This window comes from Lampetra fluviatilis, chromosome 37, assembly GCF_964198595.1.
Source record: "Lampetra fluviatilis chromosome 37, kcLamFluv1.1, whole genome shotgun sequence".
NCBI lineage: Eukaryota > Metazoa > Chordata > Hyperoartia > Petromyzontiformes > Petromyzontidae > Lampetra > Lampetra fluviatilis.
In genome coordinates this window covers 2,876,143-2,903,893 of record NC_136311.1, presented here as the reverse complement: position 1 = coordinate 2,903,893, position 27,751 = coordinate 2,876,143, and the positions used below count along the sequence as shown (strand labels likewise).

The 27,751-nt window shown below is 50.4% G+C and overlaps 3 protein-coding genes across 4 annotated transcripts in view; 1 reads left to right on the top strand and 2 right to left on the bottom strand.

Moving 5' to 3' along the window:
* Window positions 1-415, bottom strand: part of EP400 (E1A binding protein p400) — a 28,131-nt gene extending 27,716 nt beyond the window's left edge. For both annotated transcript variants that reach the window (XM_078873571.1, XM_078873572.1), the window contains exon 1: window positions 60-415. The gene's annotated coding sequence lies outside the window, so the exon portion shown is untranslated. The remainder of the gene's footprint in view (window positions 1-59) is intronic.
* A 5,899-nt stretch (window positions 416-6,314) lies between these two features.
* On the bottom strand, window positions 6,315-16,577 carry LOC144945448 (uncharacterized). Its single transcript, XM_078873965.1, has 8 exons — window positions 16,410-16,577; window positions 16,074-16,252; window positions 14,051-14,236; window positions 13,349-13,519; window positions 12,575-12,716; window positions 11,628-11,806; window positions 11,046-11,106; window positions 6,315-10,241 (listed from the first exon to the last, which is right to left on the bottom strand). The coding sequence occupies exons 1-8, from the start codon at window positions 16,575-16,577 to the stop codon at window positions 10,086-10,088; spliced, it is 1,242 nt and encodes a 413-aa protein (XP_078730091.1). The 3' UTR covers window positions 6,315-10,085.
* NOC4L (nucleolar complex associated 4 homolog) lies at window positions 16,344-27,219 on the top strand. The gene is made up of 15 exons (XM_078873570.1): window positions 16,344-16,815; window positions 17,416-17,554; window positions 18,596-18,705; window positions 19,100-19,207; window positions 19,355-19,501; window positions 19,704-19,803; window positions 20,884-20,915; window positions 21,880-21,930; window positions 22,160-22,271; window positions 23,126-23,186; window positions 23,327-23,437; window positions 23,806-23,972; window positions 24,083-24,165; window positions 25,595-25,708; window positions 26,597-27,219. The coding sequence occupies exons 1-15, from the start codon at window positions 16,684-16,686 to the stop codon at window positions 26,708-26,710; spliced, it is 1,581 nt and encodes a 526-aa protein (XP_078729696.1). The 5' UTR covers window positions 16,344-16,683; the 3' UTR covers window positions 26,711-27,219.
* Window positions 27,220-27,751: the final 532 nt, after the last annotated feature.

Sequence of the window (27,751 nt, the reverse complement as noted above, 5' to 3'; positions counted from 1 at the left end):
GAAACCCGCGGCCCCGCGCGCCGCCATGTTGGATGGCCTCCACATCCGTCGCCACTCACCTAACTTTCCTTCACAAATATTTCGATGAAGGGCGCGGCATCCACCCGAATCGCGTCGGCATCCGTGTTCCCCGGAGCCCGATGTAACTTTTCGTATACAGTGAGCCCGCGAAACGCGCGCTCTGCGGGGCGATATTTGCGTGGGAAACATCCGCCGCGGTGAGAGGCCGAGCCGCGAGCGAAATGGCGGCTCTGGCGGGGGAGGAGGAGGCGGGGGGGGGGCACTCGCGTGACGTCACGGCCGCCCGCGTCTCGCGCCGCCTCGCGATTGGCTGAGAGCGCGAGGCGGAGGGGCGCTTGAAACGTTCGCGGCGGGGCCGCTGCGAGCTCCCGCAAGAGGCCGACAACAAACATCGCCACCACCAGCAGCACCACCAGCACCACTACCACACCACTACTACCACACCACTACTACCACCACACTACCACCACCACACTACCACCACCACCACATCACCACTACCACCCACTACCACCACCACACCGCCACCACTACCACACCACTACCACACCGCCACCACTACCACCACACCACCAACACCATACCGTCACCACCACACCACTACCACACCACTACCACCCCGCCACCACTACCAACACCATACCGTCACCACCACACCACTACCACCAAACCACTACCACACCACTACCACCACCACTCGTGACTGACTGACGCGAGATGCAACACGAACACCCTCACACGGCACAACAACAAACACCGCCACCACTACCACACCACTACCACACCGCCACCACTACCACACCACTCAGGACTGACGCGAGATGCAACACGAACACTCTAACACTACACAACAAACACCACCACTACCACACCACTACCACCCCACTACCACTCGTGACTGACGCGAGATGCAACACGAACACCCTCACACGGCACAACAACAAACACCGCCACCACTACCACCCCACTACCACCCCACCACCACCACTCAGGACTGACGCGAGATGCAACGTGAACACCCTCACACGGCACAACCCTCACACACCACGCAGACCCCCACGCGTGTCACCTCGCCTCTCACAACACTCCACGACACTTAGTCCATGGGCCCAGACACCCCCAACAAAAAAAATGCACCTATTGGTACCACCTGAGGTGGCACAGTCGAGTAATGATTTTTGTAATCCTCCATGTGTGTGGGACATATTCTGACATGATAACCTTAGCGGAGTGGCAGCTTAGTTGCAGTTACCATGACTTTTATACACCCATAGCCCGTGACAGGCATCCGGAACGATGCAATGGGCATTATTACTGAAAAACTACCTCGACCTAAGCCAGTTAGGTCACAAGCTGGTCTTTGTTGGTTTAAATGCACAATGAAAACACAGGATAATAAGGAATAACATAGTGAGGTAAAGAACTACTTGAATATTTTGAACATTGACATTCGCATATACTTATTCAATGATACATGTAATCCCATATATATCGTTAGTGATGGGTATATGTGAAGGTTACATTATTGTTATCAAGCTCTGTGTGTACGTAGATGGTGTTAACAAGGGTAACCAAGTCCAGAATCAATGGACACTACTACCACAGTAATACCATCAGAATCACCACCCTGTGTCACTCATCAAACTGCTCGTCTATCTCGTCATCTGACTCCTCGAGTTCAAAGTCAGGTTCTGGATCATCCTGCAGTTTTTGGTTACTGCAGGTCTGTAACCTGCACATATCTGTGCATGTCAGTCCTTTTGACAGGCACGTGCAGCTTGGCATTTTGCATGAACGCACACACGTGCATGCTAGCAGTTCCAAGACCACATCTGGTGCAGGTGGGGAGCGCACCCAGTAAATGGCGAGCTTGCCATCATCGTCTGTCCATCCATACTCAGTATGGCTTGGCACCACAGGGTGAGCCTGCAGACAGCACTTCCAGATTTCTGCCTGATAGTTGGCTCGTTGATCATGCATGAAGAGACAGTCTACATGGTGGCAGCTGGCTGGACTCGACTTCTCCCCTGTTGGTGCAGAAGAGCTGGTAGCGCAGTTCGTTCACCTCACCAGTGCTGCGATTAGCAACATACATGCGACTGGTGAACTGCTCAATTTTCTGGACCAGCTCATCACTCACATTCCATGACTACCCCAGTCGACTAAAGGTATCTTGGCAGGAAGTGTCCTTTCTCACCATCTTCAGGGCATTCAGCTTCCCTCGACCGGCGAATGCACTGACGCAGCCTGTGAAGGTGTGTAAGCCAATTAGGCTGTCAAAGATGCTGTCTCCAAGTGACTTTGCCAGATTGCTGATATCGACAAACCGTGTGTGATTCTGTGTCCCACACTTCTGGTAGATGGGACAGGTGAGGTCCTTCTGGAAGCCAAGACAAAGCACCATGACATCAGTGTCCTCAGCTGTGATGATAACTGCGTTTAAGCCCACATTTGCTGCATGCAATGCATGCAGGAGCAGGCGGGTGTCAGCTTCTTCATGCGTGGAGTGCAGCTCTGCTACTTCCTCACACTCATCTTGTAGCAGGTTTCCTCACAGGAAATGTACAACACCTTGCCATGCAGCATCTCTCTGTATAGTTGGAATTTACACTCTTCCACCAGAAACTTGATGAGACTGGTCTTGTTGGAGGGACTGCACAGGAATCTTCTCCACTGCTGGACGTGGCACCCCCCTGCAATGTTCTTGTACTGGAGAGTGGTGTCTGCACCCCGGTTCCGTCGTTCAGCATTTTTGACCGAAGTGTCGGTAGACATCAAAAACATCAGTCCTCTCACTCTGTGCCCCCTCGTGGAGGACCTGGGTCAGGGCTGACTCTGCCACCTGTGCAAAGGTTTTGTTGTTGCCATTCATTTTTTGGACCAGGCTCATCCCATCAACGATGGAAGTAGATGGGGCTGGGATGTCTTCTGCAGGAGACACATTCTTTTCAAGCTCTCTGGCAAGTGCAGCCTTGTTTGTTTTTCGTAGGGAACCATCAGCATGTGCCAGTGCCCATGGCAGTGGGCCCAGTGGGAGAGCAAGGACATCCTTCATATTCATCGGGTCTTTTGGTAAAGCCACGTAGATATAAAAAATAAAAATAATAAGCGCCAACCTAATCATATTCACCTTCCTGCTTTCAGCCACCAGGGTCATGTGGCTGAACAGGTTTCTATCTGCCTTCAGAACCACATCCTGTGCTTTCTTTCCATGTGCTGTTTTTGTGCAGACTTTGCTTGGTCATCTTGTCGTGGAATTTCAGATGGTGGGTCCTCAGCTAACCTTGTTTGCTTGAATACCTGGTAGGCCTCTTCTCCTATCTCAAGAGCTCTCAAGAGATCCCTGGTCACATCAAGTGGAGCCATGGTGCCAGTGGAGAGGCTAACCAGATTGTCTCATCAGGGGACATTGGATTGCTCCAGTTATTCTCCATAAAGTCAATGAGAGACTGGACATCTGCGTTATCTCTCTTGATCCTTGGACCCTGTAGATCTGGATGGGACAGTTTGGACCTGCCTTGACCTATCAGGTCTCTCAGCTGTCTGAAGTACATGCTTCTGTACTCAGCTGTTAGTTAATATTTGGACACTTGACACGTAAAAAAACAAGATTGTCGCCAATTTTTTTAGATATAATACCACATAAAATGAAAAAATATATTTTTAAAATCCCTCTGAACATTTCTAGCTATTCCAAGTAGGAAGCAGTATGTAGAATTATGTGGCTTTACCTATTATGAAACATGAGTTGTCACACTCGGCATGCAAAATGTCAGTTTGAGAAAATCGCAATGGCAGTTCTGGCACTGTGATGCTCGTAGCAATGAGAGTTCTACTTGTGTGTTCCCCCTGTTATTGCCATGACAGCAAAGTCAATAACCATATGTGACTAAGCTAGACATCTGCTCCAGAGAATAAGCTTTTCAATGATATGCAATTCACGTAGGTTATTTCTTAAAATGCGGAGACAAATTGCGATGAAAGATGCAAAAAAACGCGAATTTAAAGCTTTATTTACTTACGAAGTTTGTATTAAATTGTAAAAACGAACTATTTATAAAATATAAATATTTAGTTTTTATGATTTTAATAATCAATTATTACCAATAACAACGTTATTGGTAATAATTGTGTGCATGTTATGAAAGTTTACAATTTATAGAAGCAAAATATTAAAATATATAAAAATTGACAAACTGAACAAAAATAAAAAAAATGTTTGCCTGTAGTACCTGGCCTTAGCTAATACTCTTAACAGGTACATTAACAATACATTGAGTGTAAAGTTAGCACTTTAGATATCTTTACTGACCAGAAATAATAAAGAACCACCAGTACTTGCCTCAACTGCCAGTAAATGATAAGCAAACAAGCTGCTAGAAACAGACTTCACTAAGTCACTGAAATTGAAGAACAAGCGAATATAAATGCAAGAATAGTATGAAATACATGCCTTGGGGACAAACATCCATTTTGTAAATTATGTATTGTCTTAATTAACAGCAGAGGTGTTGGAATGTTTTATTTGTAACGTCCGGGCAAATAGGCGTGATTGTGAAAGGTGCAAAAGCAGGTTTCTTGCGAGAAAAATTAAACAGCTGCTCATTTGGAAAGGTTATCATGTCTTATTTTACTTCTGTTGGTGTAACACATAAAATGGCACCATTAAAGTGTTGCCACCTTGGGTGGTACCGACATCTGGTCTGGCCCAAGAACTAACTCCAACAAAATGTTATTGTACTCGCAATACAGTAGGTTGTAAACAGAAAAACCACGGTCACGGCTACCTGGCAAAAAAAAAACTATTTTAGTCCTATATAACAAACTATACAAGATGTAATATATAGGAGTGAAATTCAAGTGGGCATAAACTCCACAGGTACATTGCACAGGGAGGCAAACATGCGTGGCACTCAATTCCCAAACCTGTCAACCCATCCGGTTTACCCCGTATTCTTGTACAGGGAAATTGAGTTTTCAGGTCCATACGGCGTACAGCCGTTTCAATACTGGGATTTTTTTTGGTATGTTTGTTTATGTTTCTCCCGTGTGATGGGACTTTGTAAGATGAACCTTGAGATTTATAAAGACGCGGTGTGACCAATATGGTCTGAATTGGTCTGTAATAAGGTAGGTGCTGATAAGGGGTTAACAGGCATGAACTCCATGCAACACTATGGACTACAGGGGTCAAGGTTCAAACAACACCACCACGGGCGTTTGCACCTGAAACTCAGACGTGGGTGTATCGGATATTTGCGCCGATAAGTTCAACTCCAGAGTTAACGCGGTGACCACAACGCCAAGCGCTGTGATTCTATTTTGGTGGATCTCACCTGAGTGACCAATTGAGTCGCATTTACAATTTTTTAAGCCTTCACCATTCTGGCAATTTGCCCGATGATGCTGGATGTAATTACCAGCGAAACGTCGTACTAAAAATTGTAAATGTTATGGATTCACTCTTAAACACACCGGCGGGCTAAAGTAGTGAACTATTTGTCTTATGTAAACGTGACACTTTTGTACTGATTGGCCGTGTCGGGTGGTGGAGGGTTACGACACATTTATAAATAACGCGATCTAACCCAAAAACGTTTATTATGAAAACAAGTGTTGTGTGCTTATGCTAGTGTTCTGATTTGTCCCGAGATTAACGACAAAACTAATTAGCGATCATCCGCGTGTGGATGATCGTTTAGACCCACATACGGGGATTTAAAGTAGGGCACACAATTAAATACTTCAATCTTGATTTGAAGCTTTCGTGACCAAAGGAATCCATACTCTTTGGTTCTTTCGGTAAAGTCACGTAGATAGAAAAAAAATTAATACTTATTATCTAAATAGTCGCCATGTGACAGGGCCTTACGTGGAATCACGTTTGGAGGTTCGGCAAGCACATCATTTGGACACACAAGTCTTTATTTTGACCTTCGCTTGATTATTATCACCACATGCTTTCATATATCATGTACTGTATTGCATTTCCAAGTCTAGTTTTGGTTCAAATAAAGTGTTGTTCATTGAAAGTAAAATCGGTAATAACAATCGGCACAAGAAAAAATGTGCGTCCTTCAAATGCACGTGACATTTGCAAACAGGATTAAAATTATATTCTTGGTTCTTTCGGTAAAGTCACGTAGAATGGAAATAATAAAATAATATAAATATAAAACAATAAAAATTCTCACGTTTCGACTGCAACACAAGCAATCATCATCAGGTGTGAGGACTTTACCGAAAGAACCAATAATATGAATCCCTGCAGTCACGAAAGCTTTAAATCAGGATTAAAATGCTTTATATTTTCAGATTATTTAGGAATCCGTGAATACTTTTGAGTTGACAAGCTACACGTGATCGATTCTATCCAGTTATAATCAGGAACACTCAAATCACAGTACGCATTCCGGAACCAGTGGCTGTTAAACACACGCAAACGATATTTGATGGAATTAGTGATTCCTCTTCATGGAAACTCCTGATCGTTATCGCGATGGCTGATGGAGGTCAGTGTCAACATCAGATAGTGGACAGCCACATCACAGAGCACGCTCTTCATCCAGCACTGGGCTCAGAATGGATTTGCTAATGTGCAGTGTGGTCTGCCAGACTGTACCCGAAGCCCTGGTACATTGTCAGTCCTGTCAGATTTGTGGTGGCAAATGTTGGTCATGTCAGGGCCCTCATTACAATCAGGGAACCTGCAAGCAGCCCTGTGTGTGTGGCACTAGCGGCAAGGGCTCTGGGCGAACAACCACCCATTGAGTAGTGGCGACACACGGTGCCTTGAACAGAAATCAGATTCTTATAATAAAGACAATTAGGCAGTTTCTAAACAGCTTTAATGAAAATGTTGATGCAAATTAGTGTAAAATATATTTCTCAGTACTCTGCGAATTATAACCAAACACAAAGATTGATGATGGCTGATTGCGATGTGGTATTTTGTAAAACGTGTTTTAATCAAAAGTCGTATTAACCTTTTATATTGCCTCATGAAACCGTGGATACTAATAAGAGACACTAAACATTGATGATGGATTTTCTTCACATCTCTGTCCATACGCATCTCACAATAAGCCCTGCAATCACAAATGTCAACTTCGCAAGTGTTTTGTAAGGCCCTTGAGCTGAAAGGTGTTAAAACAAATGTACTATTGTATTGTTCACCCTATTCATTTAAGTACAGTTAATCAGCACCATCCGTTGAAATGTTTTAAGCAATAAGACTTGGCACACACAACTAACCGTGGCAGTATAAATCGCCTGTAACCTGCATGAAATATTAATGTTTTTTCTACTGGTTATTGGTTATTACCTTCCTCCGAAATTTACATAAAAGTTGTTTCCAGTTTTTGACGGCACAATAAAAAAAATGCATTATCACCCAAAGGCCTGGGGCTGCATGAGGCACGAACAGCGATTGGGTTGGAAGCACTCTCATGAACCTAGCTTGTAAAGACTACAATCCATGTACTAACTGAACAAAAATAACATTTCGCGAGGGCTGAATCGATCCTAACAAAGATATACTCGGACCCCAGTCCTGCACGTCCAAACACAATAGTTAGCTGAAACGCAAAGCACACTTTGTGGATTTTGATGGTAAAGGTCCATGAGTATTACTTAAATATTGATTAAAGACCTACACATTGTTATATTTACGCGATCAAACCCAAAAAAACTCTATTTTGGATATCGGTCGCGACAGCCTCCGTGTTAAAGCCCTACCAACAGCACGAGAGGGCCAACGCACATTGTGCCCCCTCGAGCCAATTTGCATGACGGTTGTGCAAAATCCACAGCGGCCGTGCGGTTGGACCTGCTTTGGTGATCAGGCAGTCCCGACCGACACCACGTGTCTTGTTTTGTGAAAGATTTATCACATTGTTTTGCTCATTAGCCTATTCAGCTGTTGAGCTTTTATTGCCATCAGCTTTACACACAGTCGTATTTTTTGTTAGCTTATGCCTGCCTGACTGTTATGTATCTAAGAAATTATCCCCTTTTATGCAAAGACCATGAAAAATTCATACATACAGTATGTCTATAAATTTATTTAACATTATAGTATATGTATCTCCCCCACCTTGGGCGATGATAAATGCACTATTATTGTGAGTGTACTTTAAAAAAAATCATTGTTTCCAGCTTCAATGTACCCTATTATATACAGGTTTTCGCAGTCGGTGGTCGCAATGTAAATGCACAAGTGCCGCTTTAAAACATATTCCATCTGCAACCCATGTTCACTGCCGTTTTCCTTCGGCCAAAACACCGTAGTGAAGGAATAGGAACCGTTCTGAAAAGTACCGGGACACATTCGGGGTTCTGGTGTCAGTCCGGCACAGCGGCATACACCAGCGCATCCCCACCACTCATTCCAGTTCCACACGACTTGCTGTGGTAATTTACCACAGCATAATCTATACAGTTGCACACTACATCAGCCGTACAAATTCGAGGGAGTGTATGTTGAACTTCTATCGCACCGCACGTAGCCAACCCTGCTTATCGGAGGTGGACTCAAGATACACAGTACTAGCTCATATATTTGCACGACATTTGGTAAACACCCCATGTCGGGTGTGGAGGTGGGGCTATGACACTACAGCACCACACTACAGTGAGGCTGCCCCAGGCTGGAAGCTGCCTGTGTGATTTTGCGAATTGCAGGCGCTCCAATCAATGTTTGCTCCTGCAGCAATGGTTGCCTGTGCTGCAAGGCTCCATTCTTCGTACACGGAAACCCGCGCCACATCTTGCAATTGTACGCACTCCACATTAGACGTCGGTGCCTGTACACACACACACACACCATAATCAACTCTCCACACATGATTCCGACTCAAAAGGGTCTGCCGCATGCAAGGGAAGACTGCCACGCCCACTCTTGTTCACCATAATCTGTTCACACGCAGGCAGCTCAGAGTGGGAGAACTAACCAGGGAAAGAGAATAACTCACCTTTTCTCAGGCAGTCATCAGCCTCTTCCCAGAGTTTTACCTTTCCCTGAAAAACCCCTGGTTGCGATACCTACAAAGTTGTTCGTGAAATGTTTTATCAAGACAAAATCCTGATGATTTGTAAAACTACAATAAAAATTAACTGAACACTGCATTCTCGATATACTGTAGATCAAAGTCACATGGTGCAAGGTCCTGCTTAAAAAGAGAGCTCCGAATCCAGCTTTGCGGCTTTTTATAGACGATTCGTAAGCTCGCGGTTTAAGTGCAGTCAGCAAGCGTATGAATGAGGTCCGTTTGAAACACAAATGGGTCAGTCCCTGTGCTGACCTGAGGTACCTTACCCACTCGACAGCTCTACACGTCACTGAAGGTAGCTTCACAATGCAGAGTCCATCAAAAGAACAGTGTTATGGTGTTATCTAACAGTCAATAACATATCTTAGCTACGAAATAAAACACACATGTGGATACTTCCACTGAAATATATTTTACTTTACCGTGTGGAGAATAATATGAAAACATGGTCGCAAAAGACACACACAGCTTTACAATGTAAATTACTCAACCATTCTCAAGTAAAGACAAACCAGTTATGAATTCCTTGTGCAAGCATGCCAGTCAGTCAAACATTCAGAGACTATTTCACTCTGAGTGAGAAAAATCTAAAGATAAATTAAAACAAATAAAATATTCCCAGAAACTATATTCAAATATATGTACACATGCAGCCGTGTCTCAATTAGCTGCCGGATGAGGGCTTCCCGGTGCCGTGCTGGTCGTGGGAGATGTTTTACCATTGCCACGTTGGCCACTGCAGGTTGGCAAAAAGTGGGGAGCATAAACACGGCAGCATGGAAATGCAGTACAACAATGGATTTAGCCTCACCGACTTCTGTTTCCCACAACATAACCCATTGCTATGCATGGTAGTCGCCCATCTATGCACCATTTGGGCTCAACCTTGTTTAGCTTCCAAGATCTGGCACATTATTTGGGAAATATAAAGACGAAACTAACACTGTAGTCTATATTATGAGGATGGGATCTCATTGTGCAGAGTTCTATTTTTGACTTGCTTCAATTATTTCCTCAGGTCTTTTGCTTCCATTTCTCCCTTGGCCTTTTCCTCTTCTTGTTGGGCTTTGCTTTGCCCGTCTGTGATGCAGTCACCGTCTTGGCTTTAGACTTTGCGGTCAGAGCCGGCTTCGCATCCGAGACAACGTTCAGTATAAACGAGTTGGGGTCCTTCAAAGGAATCACAAGGGACAAGAGGGCGCGGAGGCGGCATCAGGCATGAAACCAACACCACCGTGATGTGAAAAAAATACTAAAACCAATACATCGTGTAATAGCTGCAACGAGAATCGTTCATATTAACCCTTTCACAGCGGTCCCTTCTATTCTCGGGTGTCAGCGACGCCCTCCTCTGCCCACTCCAGATATGTCACGTGACTGAATGTAGGTTTTTGTTTGCGGACCAAATCTATCATGGAAATCAAACGTGTTTGCTTCCATCTAGTGACAATCTAGAAAATAAAAATATTTTTACATAAATATTGTACAATATAAATATTTTTACATAAATATTGTACAATATAAATATTGTACAAGTGGGTCATGCCTCCTTCATGTGTTTTTTATTACAAATAATCAAACTGTCCAAGTATAAAAAGTAAGAGTAGGTGTTACTCTTTCTGGCAATAAACCAGGTGTTAAGATGATCAAACACCAAATAGAAACCTTTTGCAAGGAATCAAGTTTGCATTAGCCACACGTACTTGTGGTGAACATGCAAACAAACATGCTCTGAAACTGATTGGCCTACACCAGAGACAGCCTTTCTTCATGGTCTAGTCTCACCAGTGTCAGACCAGAGAATGCCAAGAGGCAAACAGTACAATAGCTCTGGTTTACAGAATTCATTTAAAAAAGTGGTTGGCTACAGAGTGATGTATTATAGCTAAAAAAGACACATGGCTGTGAAAGAGCTAAAATGCCATAGTGAGGATGTGTCACCCGCGCTGGATGCTGTGGTGATAGAGGACGTACCACCACTCTGATCTCCACACGATCAGTGTCATCCACTCCACCTTCACCGCACATCTCTTCCCTAAACACCCACAATACACGAGAATCACACGTCAGCTCAATCAATTAAACCCACACAAAGCCCTGATGCTGGTACATGATGTGTTTGCAGAATACAGCTGGCAGCATCTTGTTTTTGCGTATACTTGGACCAAATTAAACCTGCATTTTCATTATCTGAATAGCACTGCTAAATTGTTTCTGTACAACACTCTCAAAGGCTCAATAATTCCAATATTATTAGTTATATCGTAAGAGTCATAATTTTTAACTGGTAATGTTGCATTTTACCAAAAAATCTGAACTTAAACTAATTTGCTTTATTTACTCAGGAAAGCCTTTCGTAAGTGAAGACACTCTTTCAGGAGGGTCCTACATTAGGATATTTAGCCAGAGAAAATCCATGCGTGTACATGAAGATAACAACCACAGTTCTGCAGAGATAGATTCAAGAATACAGTGCCATTGCAATGGAACATTCTTGTCTACATTCAGATGTAGGAGAGGACACACCAAACGATTTCACGGGCTGCTTGGGCGTACCTGACATTTTCATCCGTGTCCTCGACTAAGGCCTCGAAGGAGTTGACCAGAAAGACATTCTCTTCGCTCTCGGTGAGGGTCTTCGTGCGCGTTCCGTTGCATATCCGCTGGATGTACTTGCTCCAGTGCTGCTGCTTCAGCTGCTTGCTACAGGCGAGCAGCCCCCAGACGGCCGCCCCCTAGGACACAACAACAACAATCCTACGACACACAACAACAATCCTACGACACACAACAACAATCCTACGACACAACAACAACAACAATCCATGGAAAGCCCGACCATCACAGGGCACCGAAAGAAACCCCTGCAAAAGACCGTTTAGTCTTTTCAAATCTATAAATGAATTTTGATTTAAAGCTTTCGTGACTGCAGGGATTCATCTTCTTGGTTCTTTCGGTAAAGTCACGTATAAGGGAAGTAATAAAATAATAAAAATAAAACATAATAAAATAATTCTCACGACGTTTCGGCCACAACGCAAGCAGCCGTCCTCAGGTGGAGAACAGGTCTGTCGAGAAGACAGACTCCATTCTACGTGACTTTATCCATAAATAAATGTTTAGTGCCGCATTTTATTTTATATTCAAACTAAATTCCGCTTTAAATGTTGTTTCCAAGCTATCATCTTGTATGGGTAGGTCGAGGGAATTATTGAGAAAATAAACTTAACACAATACAAGCAACGTGTAATTTTTACAAAAAATTTCATGTGATTTGAATGTACGATGGGACACAATACTCTTTTGCTTTTGTATGCTTTACATTTGTATATAAATACAATACACTACTATGATGTGGAAAACAATTATGGTGAAATTGTGAACAGTTGATGTTAGAAATGAGAGGTTTCCTTGCTTTACTCAATAAGACTTTAAACAGGCCTCGCCGATGGAGGCGATTCAGAGACAGAATAAACACAGATTCTGCAGAGGAGGACTTGAACCTGGTACTGTTGGATGAGAGGCTGAGGCAGACGCCGAGCCTTGGGAGAGGACGGGCGTGCTCCGCACTGTTTTGGCCCCTTTGGGGTACGGCTCTTGTTCTGATTGCGATGATGCAGCTCCTCCTCCTCCACCTGTCCTTTCCTGACAGTAGTCAGACACACGGCCCTTGTTCACATCAAGCCAAGTCTGCTCATTGACACAGTGCCAACCTCTCTCTACCTGCGGACAACCATCAACCCTCAAGCTATCTTTCATGGACCACCATGCAATTCAAAGATGGCGTTTTGTGAACAAATAATTGCATCTGGACTAATGGTCCACATACCAGAGGTTGAGCGCCACTGGTGTATAGAATTGTGCGTGAAGGTTATCGAGAGTAAGTAACAGGATGGTGACTGATTGTTCAGGGTTGTGAGAATCTGTATCACTAAAATGTTCTGCTGTACATAATATTGGCCGCAAAAAGTGATGCGTTCAGTTAACAAAGACGGTCAGGACATTTCATCAGATGGACAAGAACTGCAAAGCAAGGCAGGTAATGCACTGAAATTTTGAAAAAAGGATATTGAAAATAAATAATTGGAAACGATCGACAGGAATTTAAAGATCAATGGAATAACAAGAGATGATGTGGCTCAGCCAAAGTTGTTGCGAAACTGTTTCCCAATGTGCTGTCGAGCACAGGAAGGACTAAAGTCGTAGGTCAGATCAATACGAGGTATCTTATCTTCATCATGGAGTAGAAATCCTGGTCTGGAACTGGGGACACTCACAGTTTGTCACGTGGGGCCTCCTCCCCAGTAGACGTCCCATCCGCATCGCCGGTGCCACAGACGTCCTCATGTGACGCACTGGAGCTCCCCTCTCCGAGTTCGTGCGGGGACGCTCTCTTCCTCAACACCGGCAGCTGGGTGATGAACAGATCGTAGTCCGTGTCTGAGGAACTGTGGGAGTAAGAAGGAACTTCATCCGGACAGCGCATGCTTAAGCACCGTTGCGACTCGCGATTAGGGCCGTCAATTGATTATATATATTTCTATAACTGTTTTTATAATCGATTATCAATTTAAAAGATAATTGATTTGATAGTCATCGTCCATAAACAATCCTCTGCTGGATGAAGGCCTCCTAAATTTGTTGTCATCTCTATAACTGATAATCAAATCCAGTTAAATATTATGATTAAACCGATTGGCACACACGAACGTCAAACTGCACGGCGCATTCCAACGTGATTGGTCAGTTGCAGCCATCGTAATGCACCAGCGGCAGGGTTCACCAGTCACTGCGTGGTTCGCTAAAGCAGATACACACAGGGCTGAACGTGCATAATGAGACGATGCTTTATGGGCGCCAAAAAATACAATTATATTTTTGCACGTAATTATCGATCGTGTCAAAGAAAATGAAATTAACAACCCTGCTGCCGCCAACGCGTTGTGATGACAGCACAGCGGCTAACACGGCTAACGCACCTGCTGGAGTGCAGGGGAGGAGCGCGCTTCCGTTTTGTCCCCAGGATGACGTGGGAGATGCTGTCGTGGTCCGAGTCTTCGTCCCCTCCTCCTTGCCTCTCATCCTCATCCGTGTCCCCATCGTGACCGACGGTCTCGTCACCCATCACGCCGCCCAACTTCTCGTCTTGTGCCCCTCCGAGCATTCTGTAGCGACATTCGGGTCACGCGCAACGCGAGCTGTTACAGCACCTCCGTCACCATCGTCACGTGTACAGCCAGAGCCCCGTTTGTGTCAATCCACTGCTGGATGAGGGCCTCCCCACGGAACGGCATTCACTCGTAATTAATGTTGGCCACGGCTGGGAATCGAACCTGGCTGACCAGACTCAAAAGTGCTGTGTGCTGAGCGCTGCGTCACTCCTCCACTAGACACCAGAGGTCGCAAACGGGTTTTGATTCCTTACCCGTACCTGGCCGCACCAGGGTCGCAAACGGGTACCCGTACCCGGCCGTACCCGTACCCTACCCGGCTGGGTACGGGTAGGGTACGGGTATCGAGTACCTGAGTGCGACCTCTGGGATGAAGCCATGTTGCAGGCGCGGGTGGGTTGATTCTAGGAACTTGAATTGTGAGAAGAGACAAGACGTTGGGAAATGAGTGACAAACGGTGACTCACCAGTGACTCACGGCCTACCCGTACCCGTACCCGGCCGCACCAGGGTCGCAAACGGGTACCCGTACCCGGCCGGATACGGGTATCGGGTAGGGTACGGGTATCGGGTACCCGGGTGCAACCTCTGCTAGACATCGAGTGGTTTGTGTTTTAAAATAAACCGTGCGAGGCTGCGGCAGAGTGCAGTACAACGATGGGTTTCGCTGCAATGCCCTCTGCTGACCACGTAGCCAAGTTACAGTATCACGGCCACGGCCACCACGACGGACGCTACCGCGGTTGGGACGGTGGGCACAATCCAGAAGTCGCCGATTCGAATCCTGGCAGTGGGACAATAAAACAAATACAGCCGGTTTCTTTAAACAACACCCGCGCTATCCACCCCGCAGTAGAAATGTGTGCACCACAGTTTGTTTCATTGGGAGGTCGTGTGTGGTGGGGTCAAGTGTGGGTACTCCCACCACCTCCTCATATACTCATACTCTTAGGTTTTTTCGGTAAAGTCACGTAATAATAATAAATGAAAATAACTCAATTAAATCACGACGTTTCGGAGGCAACGCAAGTCTCCGTCTTCAGGTGGGACCGTCACAGCTAAATTTACTGTATCAAGTGAAGAGAAATCCAAGAGACAAGATCTTAAATACTGGTATTTGTGTTGCCTCCGAAACGTCGTGATTTAATTGAGTTGTTTTCATTTATTATTATTTTATCATATTATTTTTCCTACGTGACTTTACCGAACAAACCTAAGAGTACGAATCCTTGCAGTCACGGAAGCTTCAAATCTAGAACTCCTCAAAGACGTCTGGTCAGCGTGGAGGCGGAGGTCAGAAAGTGAACCCTTTGGAGGGGCTGACGAGAACGCCCTTTGGCGGACACCGTCCTGCCAGCAGTGGCGTGAGCGAGTAATTGCGAGGCTGCGCCTTAGCCTCAACCCTTTTGCCATCGCCGTGAAGTTGACCCGCGGGAAAGTCACGAGAACTCCGCACGGGGAGCAGTGCTGCGCACAGACACAAAGGTCCAAAACGCCAAGCGACCAGCAACAAACAGCACCATCAAAAATGTACGTAACGTAAAACGGGTTAACCCGTTTCTTGACTTGAGTAAAGTTGAGGAAGGGACTCCGCCAAAGGGGCCCTCGGCCTCACCCGACACTTGGGCCCCAGGGGCCGCTCCCTCACCCGCCACTTGGGCCCCAGGGGCGCCAGGGGCCGCTCCCCCACCCGCCACTTGGGCCCCAGGGGCCACTCCCTCACCCGTCACTTGGGCCCCAGGGGCCGCTCCCTCACCCGTCACTTGGGCCCCAGGGGCCGCTCCCTCACCTGTCACTGGGGCCCCAGGGGCCCCAGGGGCCGCTTCCTCACCCGTCACTTGAGGCCCTCGGGGCGCGCCGAGCTCCTGCCGGGGTCAGGGGTCGCCAAGGCCCGCGCGGTCCCCGTGTGCATCCCCCGCCGCCGCCGCCTCTTCTTCCGGAAGATGTCTGCAGGAAGCCGAAAGAAACGCGCGTGTCTTCTCTTCCAGGAAGACGGAAGATGTCTTCCGCCTCGTGGAGAAATTCTGGAAGACCACAGGAAGGCAACGCCCCCAATCTTCCGGAAGACGAAACGTCTTCTGGAAGACGGAAGATTCATTCCGGAAGACGGAGAAAAAAACACGGGGACCCTGATCTACTGTAAGGCCGGGGGAGTCCACGTGCGTACCCTGGTGACCACGCGGGGTTCATCATCTAGCGGGGGTTCATCATCTAGCGGGGGTCCATCATCTCTCGGGGGTCCATCATCTCGTAGGTTCATCGTCTCGCGGGGGTTCATCGTCTCGCGGGGGTTCATCATCTCGTGGGGGTCCTTCATCTCTCGGGGGTTCATCATCGGGCTCTGCTGACCACGCGGGGTTCCATCATCTCGCGGGACACTTTGTAGCAGCAGCAGGAGGAGGAGAAGGTTCCGCAGGCGACCCGCAGGTCACGAACTGGCGATGGGCCGCGGCTCTGTGCGGGGCTCGGGGCCCCGACGCCGCGCCGCGCCGCGGCTGCAGGAGGCGGCGCGCGCCGTGCTGGGCAGCCCGCGACACGCCAATCGCCTCCTGGAGCTGCTCGAGGCGCTGGAGGTGCCGTGAGCCGCATCCTCGTCCTCGTTGTCGTCGTTGTTGTTGTCGTTGTTGTTTTAAGGGCGATGCTGTTGCTCGCGCTCCTGGGCTGCTTGTAAACTTCCGCGCGGCGAGCCACTTCGTCGAGATATCGTTTGCGATGGCTTCTGCTAAAGAAGCGATATCGCTCGGTGGGCCTTAACATGTAAAAATTTTAAAAATAAATGGTTTTCATTTAATTACAATTTTAAGTGATTACATTTTAAATGCAATGTTTAAGTTTACCGTTCCTATACTTTGCACTCGTATCGTGTGTTTGTATCGTTGTAACGTTCTGACCTGCCCCTTCCTTGCTGGACATCTGTGAAAAAAAGATCTTCATAGCTCATCGGATTCCTCCTGTGGTATAAATACACAGATTCTGAGAGCTCCATTCACATTGGGCCCTGGGTGGTAATGCCGGATTCCGCGGGGCGCTGATGATGCTGCTGATGCTGATGCTGCTGCTGATGCTGCTGATGCTGCTGCTGATGCTGCTGCTGATGATGATGCTGCTGTTGCTGCTGCTGCTGATGATGATGATGATGCTGATGATGATGATGCTGCTGATGATGATTGCAGTCGGAGGTGGAGGAGGAGGTGGTGGCTGGCATCACGGCCTGCAGCGGCCTCTTCGCGAGCCTCGTGCGGCGCGGGACCATCCACGGCGGGGCCCTGCCAGCCGAGGAGGAGGAGGGGGATGAAGAAGCGGCGGCAGCCGGTGAGCAACCAGAGTGGAGGGGAGAGCGGCGTGGGGTGTGATGAGAGGTGGAGAGTGGTGTGTGTGTGGTGAGAGTGGCGTGTGTGTGATGAGAGTGGTGTGTGGAGAGATGGGAGTGTGGGGTTTGTGTGATGAGAGGTGGAGAGTGGGGTGTGTTTGGTGAGAGTGGCGTGTGTGTGATGAGAGTGGTGTGTGTGTGATGAGAGTGGTGGTGTGCGGTGTGTGGTGAGAGTAGCGTGAGGGTGTGATGAGAGGTGGAGAGTGGAGAGATGAAGTGTCGGGGTGTGATGAGAGGTGGAGAGTGGTGTGTGTGTGGTGAGAGTGGTGTGTGGAGAGATGGAGAGTGGTGTGGGGTGTGTGTGTGTGATGATAGATGGAGAGTGGTGTGGGGGTGTGTGGTGAGAGTGGTGTGTGGGGTGTGTGTGTGATGAGAGATGGAGTGTGGGGTGTGTGGTGAGAGTGGTGTGTTGTGAGAGTGATGTGTGGGGTGTGTATGTATAGAAAGATGGAGAGTGGTGTGTGGTGAGAGTGGTGGTGTGGGGTGTGTGGTGGGAGTGGTGTGTGTGTAGAGATGGAGTGTGTGGTGAGAGTGGTGTGTGGAGAGATGGAAAGATCGAGAGTGGTGTGGGGTGTGTGGTGAGAGTGGTGTGTGGAGAGAGTGGTGAGAGTGGTGGTGTGTGGTGGGAGTGGTGTATGTGGAGAGATGGTGTGTGGTGGGAGTGGTGGTGTGGGGTGTGTGGTGGGAGTGGTGTATGTGGAGAGATGGAGTGTGGGGTGTGTGGTGAGAGTGGTGTGTGGAGAGATGGAAAGATCGAGAGTGGTGTGGGGTGTGTGGTGAGAGTGGTGTGTGTGTAGAGATGGAGTGTGGTGGGAGTGGTGGTGTGGGGTGTGTGGTGGGAGTGGTGTATGTGGAGAGATGGTGTGTGGTGGGAGTGGTGGTGTGGGGTGTGTGGTGGGAGTGGTGTATGTGGAGAGATGGTGTGTGGTGAGAGTGGTGGTGTGGGGTGTGTGGTGAGAGTACCGTGGTGTGCGTGCTCACAGGAGCAGAGTGTTCCGCGGAGGAGAAGTACGAGCAGTGGCTGAGACATCGCTACAACGACTGCACGACGCAGCTGCTGCAGCTGCTGTCGCACGACTCCTCGGACGTCAGGGTGAGCGATCGATGCCGCTCGATGCCCTCCATCGTGACGTGCGTCGTTGTGCATGTCTGGTTGTTTGTGCGTGGATCTGTGTCTTCCTTGCCGTAGTGGTGATGGCCACCCACCCCTTCGTGTGCTGTGCCGGCATTCATAGGTGCTACTGACTCATGTCCAGGGATTAATTTCAGCCGGGTCTGTCTGGATCGGCGGCCCTTAAAATACTTCCATACCAGGCACACCACATCCAGTATACATCTCGCTATGGATGTGGCTACTAGTCACGTGCCACCTTCTGCAGTCTACCAGTGACTTGTAAAATATTCAGTGAAAAAGTAAGCCCCGATGATGATGATGATTAAACGAGTACTCGACTGGATGATCATGATGATGCCACCATGCCCTACAGGAGCTGGCACTGTGTACCCTCATGAAGTTGGTGCAGACTGAAGGACATCACCCGCTGGGCAATCGGAAGACCTCTGCCGCAGGAAACTTCCCGTACCCGCTGTTCAAGGTGCGAGCGCCCAGCCGGTCCAGAGCGGCTCACCGCCCCACCGCCGGCCTTGTGAACGCTCGAGAGACGTGCACGTCGGCTCGGCCATCGCCGTGCGTGCGTGCGTGGCGAGGCTCGGTGCTAAGGGCCGCGTTTGTCGCCGCGCAGGCCGTGCTCGATCGCCTGCTGGAGGAGGAGACGCCGGCTCAGCTGCTCGGGCGCTTCCAGGAGTTCCTGCAGCACCACGACACGGGGCTCCACACGCTCACCGCGCTGCGCTCGCGTCTGCGCACGGTCGCCGCCACCACCGCTCAGGTGCGAGGTCGCACCGCATCCTCGTCATCGTCATCATTTAATATTCTATTCGTACCGTGCAGTGTGTCTCAAGGTGCTAATCACTGGAGCAGCACCACCCATGGTGCACTTCACTTGGCGATTCCTCCGACCGTTTGGAGCTGTGCGGTGTGGCCGGAGAGAGAGCGACTGTGGAGCTGTGCGGTGTGGCTTTGTGTTGCAGGGCCCGGGGCCCGGGCTCCAGGAGAAGGCGTTCCTGCTCCTCACCGCCGTTCAGATGCCATCGGAAAAGACGGAGCTCAGCCTGCTGGTGAAGGGCGACGGTACGGAGGGCGTCCTGGCGAGCGGCGACAGACAGGCAGACGTCGCGCAGTGCAGAATGCTCGGCGCTGACAACTCCACCCCGTCGTTTGGGATCCCGCGTTAGCAGTGGTGCACGAGCACGTTTCAGGAAGTGGCCCATCTATGAAGAAGAGGCGTTGTCTGACATGTCACCTACTCCTTTACACGCGCAGTTTCCTGCTTCACGAACGTTGAGATTTTGTTAGAAACGCCACAAAACCTTAAGCCTTCCTAGTTTGGAACTTACTCCCGCCCCCCCCCCCCAGCCATCCGCGCAGTTGATTCCCTGCTTCGGTCGTAGTGCGAATTCAAAACCTCCCTTGTTCTCATATGCCTCTGGACTCTCTTGTCTAAAAACATTATATATACAATGCAATGCACAACCTCCTTCCTCATAGCCATGCGTGGCCCTCTCTTTTGGAGAGCATCGAGATGCAGTTATGTTTAGATTCTATCATAATGAGCCGTGATCTATCCACCGCTGGATGGATTTCTCTCCGAGCCGTCGCCACCTCCACAGTCTCGCGATGCAGTGGACGTCGTCTCGGGCGCGTTCCCTCCCGTGGACGCCGCTCGGCAATCCCCGCTCTTGGCTGCGTCGCCTTCACGCCTCCCACATGGCGACTCTTGACTCGGCACGCTCCGAGACGCAATCTGGTCCTCTTTGTCTCCCATTGTAATTCCAAGCGTTCACCTGCAGCCTTCGGCTTTTGTACGTATGTTGAACGCCTTTCGCTCCGTACGTAGCCAGCTGTGCACATTGGTGTCTTAATTTTTCACAATCAAGTCGAGATTGGGAGAAGCGCTTCGCCCTGCCTTGGCCCGGCTCTCTACGCGACCGGCACGATCGGCGGTCCGCCGCTCGCTCTCCGGCGAGCAGACGCGGTCCATTGCGGCGTCCTTCCAGCGGACGTCCCTCGTTTGCTCGGCGAACTTTCCGCGCACGCGCGCTTGTTTGCTCTGCTCGCACATTGTATTCGTCCTGCCCAAAAAAATACAGCGCAAATATATTTGTTGCGGTAACCGTAGATCGAATTGACTGCGAATCTTTCACTTCACAGATACAACGGAAACCAAGGTGACGGACATCAAGGTGAGGAGACGGCGCCTGCTTGCGGCCCGCGAGGGCGTCGTGGCCCACGGCCCCAGAGCGGACGTCCCGCTCGCCGCCGGCACCGTCAGAGCGGACGTCCCTTTAGCGGTTCCAGTTGCCCGATGTGGCCAACCGGCGGCTTACACGATGGCCGTTTGAAACGAGTGGGATTATCGCGATTCGCTCTCATGAGACACACGCACAGCTGATACGTCGGTATTAGGTAGCACCAATTCCTGCTGTGCCCTCCGGATTACGGAGATTCTGTGGAGGGAGCCCAGAGTGTGTTGCTGCTGCCCTCTTGTGGCTTCTGTCGGGGTTGACGCCGACACCCGCGTTTGGCTCCGCGGCTCGACACGGTCGTCCATCTGACGAACAGGCAGTCGGTTGCATTTTGCCGGTTGGTCGCTGCACCTTTGCCCCGACTCGCACTACCATCACGTCAGGGGCTGGAGGGGCTGGGTTAAAAGAGGACAGATTGAGAAGTCCTCACCGGGCCTCGGGCGATGGTGGTGCTGCCCTCTGCTGGCCGGCCTCGGAGCTGCATGGGAGACAGGCGTTGAACGAACTGCAAATTTGTTCACAAGCCAAGGTTTCTGATCTCATCAGTCGAGTTCACGCGTTACGTAGTGGTGACACCCATGCCGCACAGCAGGAAGGACCTCGGTTCGATTCTAGACTCGGTCTACAGTTTGCATGATCTCCCCCTGTTCTGCATCGGCTTCCTCTTGAGTTATCTGATATTCTCACATAGCTAAAAAAAAAGCACATACAATGTAAATGGTATTGCCGAAATATTCCAATGCTGAAACATTACCCGCATATTCCGACCGCAAAAGCTCGACAGGACCCTCCTGAAAAGGTCTTGAGACTCGGCGAGGCTGTAGGTAGGCTGAATAAGCGTAGAGTGGTGACAACGACCCAGAAGCGCCGTGAACGAGCACTGCTTTCCTCTCTCCGCCAGGAGCATCGCAAGGTGTTTGAGAATACGTGGCTGGAGCTGCTGAAGCACAAGGTAACGTCATGAGGCCTAGCGGGGGGCCCGGAGCCTGACCCAGGCCTCACTGCCATCCCTGCAGAAACAAGTTCCACGTGTTGCAATGAGATTTCCAGCGAGCTCAGGAGTGACGTTTGTGCTGTGTGTGCCGTGTGTGCTGTGTGTGTGACGTTTGTGCCGTGTGTGGTGTGTGCTGTGTGTGTGCCGTGTGTGTGCCGTTTGTGTTGCTGCTGCTGCGGGACGGCAGCTGCCCCAGGGGCTGTACAAGCGCGTGCTCGTGATCCTGCACGATCGCGTCATGCCGCACATGCGCAAGCCTCCGCTGCTCATGGACTTCCTTAAGGCCTCCTACGATATCGGTGAGGAGAGCGCGGGAAACCAGAGCCTCCTATAACAGTGGCGGCGGTGTCGGAGGCTCCTTCTGAGCGGAGCCGATTGGCGGTGACCGACTGGGAAGTAAAATGAAAGCTTGTGCAGGAGATTTAGCGGCATGCACAGCGCCGTCGCTCGTGACCGGCGGGAAGGCGCCATTCTCTTGCGCTCGCGCCCTGCACGCGTGCCGTGTGACCGCCACGTGGCACGTGCAATTCTCTCGGCCGATGGCATCCAAATTTGAACGTGAAAAGTACAATCAGGGGCCGTGCATAAATGACGTCACGCGATTTTGGACGATTTTTTTACCCCCCCCCCCTCGTCACACGGCGTCACGAAAAGTCAGACCCCCCCCTCAAATATGACGTCACAAAGCTCTGCCCCCCCCCTCCCCCCTCAAAAAAATAAAACATGCTTCAAATCGCTTTAAACTATTGCCATTGTAGTGCATATTTAATGTGTCGCTGCACTCTGATGTTGTAGGAGAAAACATTTATCAAAAAGTCTATTTCATTAAGTAGAACGTGTTGTCTATATTTATTTAAAGTTGCGCATTTGGATGTGACGTCACATTTCTCAAACCCCCCCCCCTCCTCACACATCGTCACAAATGTCTAACCCCCCCCCTAGGTGCGTGACGTCATTTATGACGGCCCCTTATGCACCACGCCATACGTCGGTTGTTTACTGGTTAATGGGACGTGGGCAAATGGTGCGCTTACTGCTGGGGCTGTCACGAGAGGCGTTCGCGGAGCGTCGCCGCGACAGCGCCCATCGTGCACCGCTTCTGCGCTCCTCCTGGTTTCCACCGTTGGGACCCCCGTGTTTGCGTTTGTTCCAGGTGGCGCGGTCTCCCTGCTGGCTCTCAACGGGCTCTTCGTCCTCATCCACCAGTACAACCTGTGAGTGAGCGCCTCGCAGCGCAACGCCGCACGCCTCGCACGCAACGCAGACGACGATGACGACGGGGAGCGCCCGTGTTGCGCCGTGCGAGCCGTCACCCGTGTGCCCGTGGCTGCTGCTGCTGCTGCTGTAATTACAGGGAGTACCCCGACTTTTACAAGAAGCTTTACAGCCTGCTCGAGCCGTCCATTTTCCACGTCAAGTACCGAGCGCGCTTCTTCCACCTGGCAGACCTCTTCCTCTCCTCCACGTGAGATCCTGCGAGTGCCGAGTTGTCATGTTGCATTTGTATCGAACGTCGTAAAAAATTGAGACGCACTCTGTACGTATGATGCGATGTAAAGGAAAATGATCATCTCAAAATGCTGCTGGAGAAATGGCGCGGGAAACCACAGACACGCGGGAAGGCACCCAGAACCGGCACAAACAATCGTACATTGGAGCGTCGCACCGGACTTTAATCCGTCGTCACGACGTGGCGTCGACCGAATTGGACCTCTCCTGTAGCGTGGAGCAGCCCCCACACAACAACGCGCGCCCACCTACCCCCCACCCACCCAGCCACGTACCCACATGACGGCCTGCGGCGGACGCGTCTCTCCCCGTCTCCCCACGCAGCCACCTGCCCGCGTACCTGGTGCTGGCGTTTGTCAAGCGGTTGTCCCGGCTCTCGCTGACGGCTCCGCCGCACGCACTGCTGCTCCTGTTGCCGTTCATCGGCAACCTCGTCCGCCGACACCCGTCGTCGCGCGTGCTCCTGCACCGCGCCGCGGCCGGGCTCGCCGGTGAGTGTCTCCCCGCGGCACGCTGCCCCCCCCCCCCCCCGTCTCGCATTCTATGTTTTCGTGGCGGCTCACGCTGGTGCCCCCTCGCGGTGGATTTGCCACGCTTGCAGACGTGACGAGCGACCCGTACGCGATGGAGGAGGAGGACCCGGCGAAAAGTGGCGCGTCCGACAGCTCGCTCTGGGAAATCCAGGTTGGTGCCGGCTGCGCAGTTGGTCGTGTGTGCACCTGCACCCTGCGCTGGGCCTTCTCATGAAGGCTTCCTCTGTTCTGACATTTGGGCGAGGTTTACTACTGAGGACTCCTAGACCTGTCACGATTCAGTGGTTATATTCACGCATCGATTGTCATCTTGTTTTCAAGGTCTTGTTTGTACGTTCATATTTTTTCACAATCAGACTATTTATACTGGAGGAATCCGATGAGCTATCAAGCTCTTTTTCACAGATGTCCAATAGAAAATATCTCCGTGTGCCCCGTGTGAGGATCGAACTCATGACTTTCAGATTGAGACGTGACGTGCTACCTACTGCGATTACGAGGCAACTCGTTTAGCTCAGTATTTGTGTCGCTGGCTTCAATAGCCCCAATGTTACATTGGCAAATAATTTGTATATCATTCATCTGCTTCTTGCACTCGCAGTACACACGAATTGATGTCACCATTGAGCCTTAGCATCAACTGTAATAGTTCAATACAGTAGAACCTCGGAGATCTAACGCACCAGAACTCGAACAAATCGGTGTTCGAACGATATTTCCGAACATTTTTTGCCCCGGAAACCGAACGAATGAAAGAACCTGTACGGCTGAGACGCGTATGGCCAGCGTGCATGACGCTTGCCCAGACAAAGGTTTTACTGTACGATAACCTCTTTAGATACGTTTTTAGTCAGAAAGAGTTAAAGTGACTCACAGTCAGTGGCATAAAAGAGGCACAAAAGAGAAAGAACCCCAGAAGGGCAGTTACCCGACATTATTATGGAAGGGGACTCCCCTTCCAAACAATAACACCACCACCTCCTCATCACCACCTTCCACTCAAGCCATCAACTCTCCTTACTACAGGTAAAGTGAAGTTCAATGTTCATTTATTTCATTTATTCAATTTATTTATTTATTGCATTTCTTGGTTTTTTGTATTATTTTATGTAATTACTGTAAACTTCATGTAAAAATGCTTATGAGAGATTTCTTGTGTCTGGAACCAATTAATGTCATTTACATTCATTCTTATGGGGAAAATTAATTCGGTGTTTGAACAAATCGGTGTTCGAATGGCCTTCTGGAACGAATTAAGTTCGATCTCCGGGGTACCACTGTACGTAGTTCACCCTTTCACAACCGTCTATGATGCCCTCTCGTGGCCGGTGCCGTGTATCACGTGAGCGGATGTCAGGTTTTGTTTGTGGGCCACACACTGCTGCTGCTGCCATCTAGTGGCAACATCTGTAGAAGAATCGGTGCACACGAATAGAATTCTGCAAGTGACGTACAGTTGAAAAACGCACGGCTGTGATTAGCCGCAGCCGAATTCTGCGGAGGTCACGTGACCACACGGTGTCGGCATTCGCTGAACGGCGGCGCTGTGGCCGTGCGTCTGTGGCCGTGTGTTTGTGCAGAGCCTGCAGCGGCACTACCACCCGGACGTGGCCACCGCGGCCACCGCGCTCACACGGCCGCTCTCCGACGTGGAGGAGGACCTCTCTCCACTGCTGGAGCTCTCCTCCACCGAGGTGGGTACCTCGCAACCCCTCAGCGGAGTCGATCGGTGTCGTATTCTCCCAGGTGGAGGCTAACGCGGTGGAGGCTAACGCGGTGGAGGCTAACGCGGTGGAGGCTAACGCGGTGGAGGCTAACGCGGTGGAGGCTAACGCGGTGGAGGCTAACGCGGTGGAGGCTAACGCGGTGGAGGCTAACGCGGTGGAGGCTAACGCGGTGGAGGCTAACGCGGTGGAGGCTAACGCGGTGGAGGCTAACGCGGTGGAGGCTAACGCGGTGGAGGCTAACGCGGTGGAGGCTAACGCGGTGGAGGCTAACGCGGTGGAGGCTAACGCGGTGGAGGCTAACGCGGTGGAGGCTAACGCGGTGGAGGCTAACGCGGTGGAGGCTAACGCGGTGGAGGCTAACGCGGTGGAGGCTAACGCGGTGGAGGCTAACGCGGTGGAGGCTAACGCGGTGGAGGCTAACGCGGTGGAGGCTAACGCGGTGGAGGCTAACGCGGTGGAGGCTAACGCGGTGGAGGCTAACGCGGTGGAGGCTAACGCGGTGGAGGCTAACGCGGTGGAGGCTAACGCGGTGGAGGCTAACGCGGTGGAGGCTAACGCGGTGGAGGCTAACGCGGTGGAGGCTAACGCGGTGGAGGCTAACGCGGTGGAGGCTAACGCGGTGGAGGCTAACGCGGTGGAGGCTAACGCGGTGGAGGCTAACGCGGTGGAGGCTAACGCGGTGGAGGCTAACGCGGTGGAGGCTAACGCGGTGGAGGCTAACGCGGTGGAGGCTAACGCGGTGGAGGCTAACGCGGTGGAGGCTAACGCGGTGGAGGCTAACGCGGTGGAGGCTAACGCGGTGGAGGCTAACGCGGTGGAGGCTAACGCGGTGGTGTTGCGCGGCTCCCGTTGCAGTTGTTTGAGCGGGAGGTGAAGAAGAAAATCAAGAACGTCCCCTTGGAGTTTGAGTTGCCCCAGGGGCTTCTGGGAAAGAAAGGCGACACGCTCACTTCTCGCTGGACCCTGTAGCACGACCATTGGCAGCGGCGCTGGTTTGGGGAAGGCACAAACTGCACGTCGGGTGTCGTCTCGGGTAAAGAGCACGGGGACGATTGAGTGAACCGACGGACGTGACTTCACCTGCTCAGTCTACGGATAGTCCCATCATTTATTTTTGCTGTAAATGTTTTGTCATGCGAATGAGATTTGTCACCGGTTGTACGGCAGACCTGGGGAGCTGCCAACCAAAATCTGCTGCTGCTGTTCAGGGGTCGTTCGCATAAAACAACTCCCGAGCACCGATTTCAGTTCGTGCCGGTTAAGGAAGCTTCTCATATCGGGGAGGGGCGGTGGGGGGCGGGGTTGTTTTATGCAAGCGGTCGTGGAAGCTGACGGGCGTCGTCTGTGTTTGTTGACGTCGCTTGAACGACTCATTTGGCGTTGGTCGTTTGCAGAACGAAAATGATGCTTTGTGGTTGTTATTTTTTAAGACGTTTGTGTTTCAAAGCCTCTTTAGAAATAAATGTGAAAGGACATTCGAGTGTTTTTTTATTTGTTCTCCGCATTCACGTTGCACCGTGTCCACCGGCCAAGCAGCGAGGATCACGCTGCTGCACTCTCGCGAGGGAGGCGCAGCATTCGTGCCGAACGCTCGCGGACGGTGCCGCCGCGTTCAGGGAAATTTCGGTGGCCGATTGTGGTCATCGCACGCACACCGACGTCTTCTCCATCGCGATGAAGACGTTATTGTGGCCAAGCCATCAACGCCACCACCACCACCACCCCTCCTCGTCAACGCCGCCTGCCCTCCAGTTCCCGCAGCTGCTGCACAGGCGACAAGCAGCGACCTCCTAGATCTGGCCCGAACATCTCCCACCATCTGCCCTTGAGTCTCGTCTTCCCCTTGTGTCGTTGACATCTTGACGTCCGCTCCAATACCGGTCTCGGCAATGGCGCTCCCTCATCCTGCACGGACGTCCCACCCGGCGCCGCCGTGTTTACCTAATCCTGTCCACAACACCCACCTGCCACGTTCTCTTTCGGACTTGTGCATGGCTCAGTCCCATCTTC

Bases quoted from the DNA above. Each gene is read 5' to 3' on its own strand.
- LOC144945448 (XM_078873965.1), bottom strand. From the start codon at position 16,577: ATGATGAACCCCCGAGAGATGAAGGACCCCCACGAGATGATGAACCCC. The intron at 12,717-13,348 runs GTGAGTGTCCCC...GACTACTGTCAG, and splicing joins GAGGCCCCACGTGACAAACT to GAAAGGACAGGTGGAGGAGG. The intron at 11,107-11,627 runs GTACGCCCAAGC...GTGGGTGTTTAG, and splicing joins GACACGGATGAAAATGTCAG to GGAAGAGATGTGCGGTGAAG.
- NOC4L (XM_078873570.1), top strand. From the start codon at position 16,684: ATGGGCCGCGGCTCTGTGCGGGGCTCGGGGCCCCGACGCCGCGCCGCG. The intron at 18,706-19,099 runs GTGAGCGATCGA...CATGCCCTACAG, and splicing joins ACGACTCCTCGGACGTCAGG to GAGCTGGCACTGTGTACCCT. The intron at 19,502-19,703 runs GTGCGAGGTCGC...TTTGTGTTGCAG, and splicing joins TCGCCGCCACCACCGCTCAG to GGCCCGGGGCCCGGGCTCCA.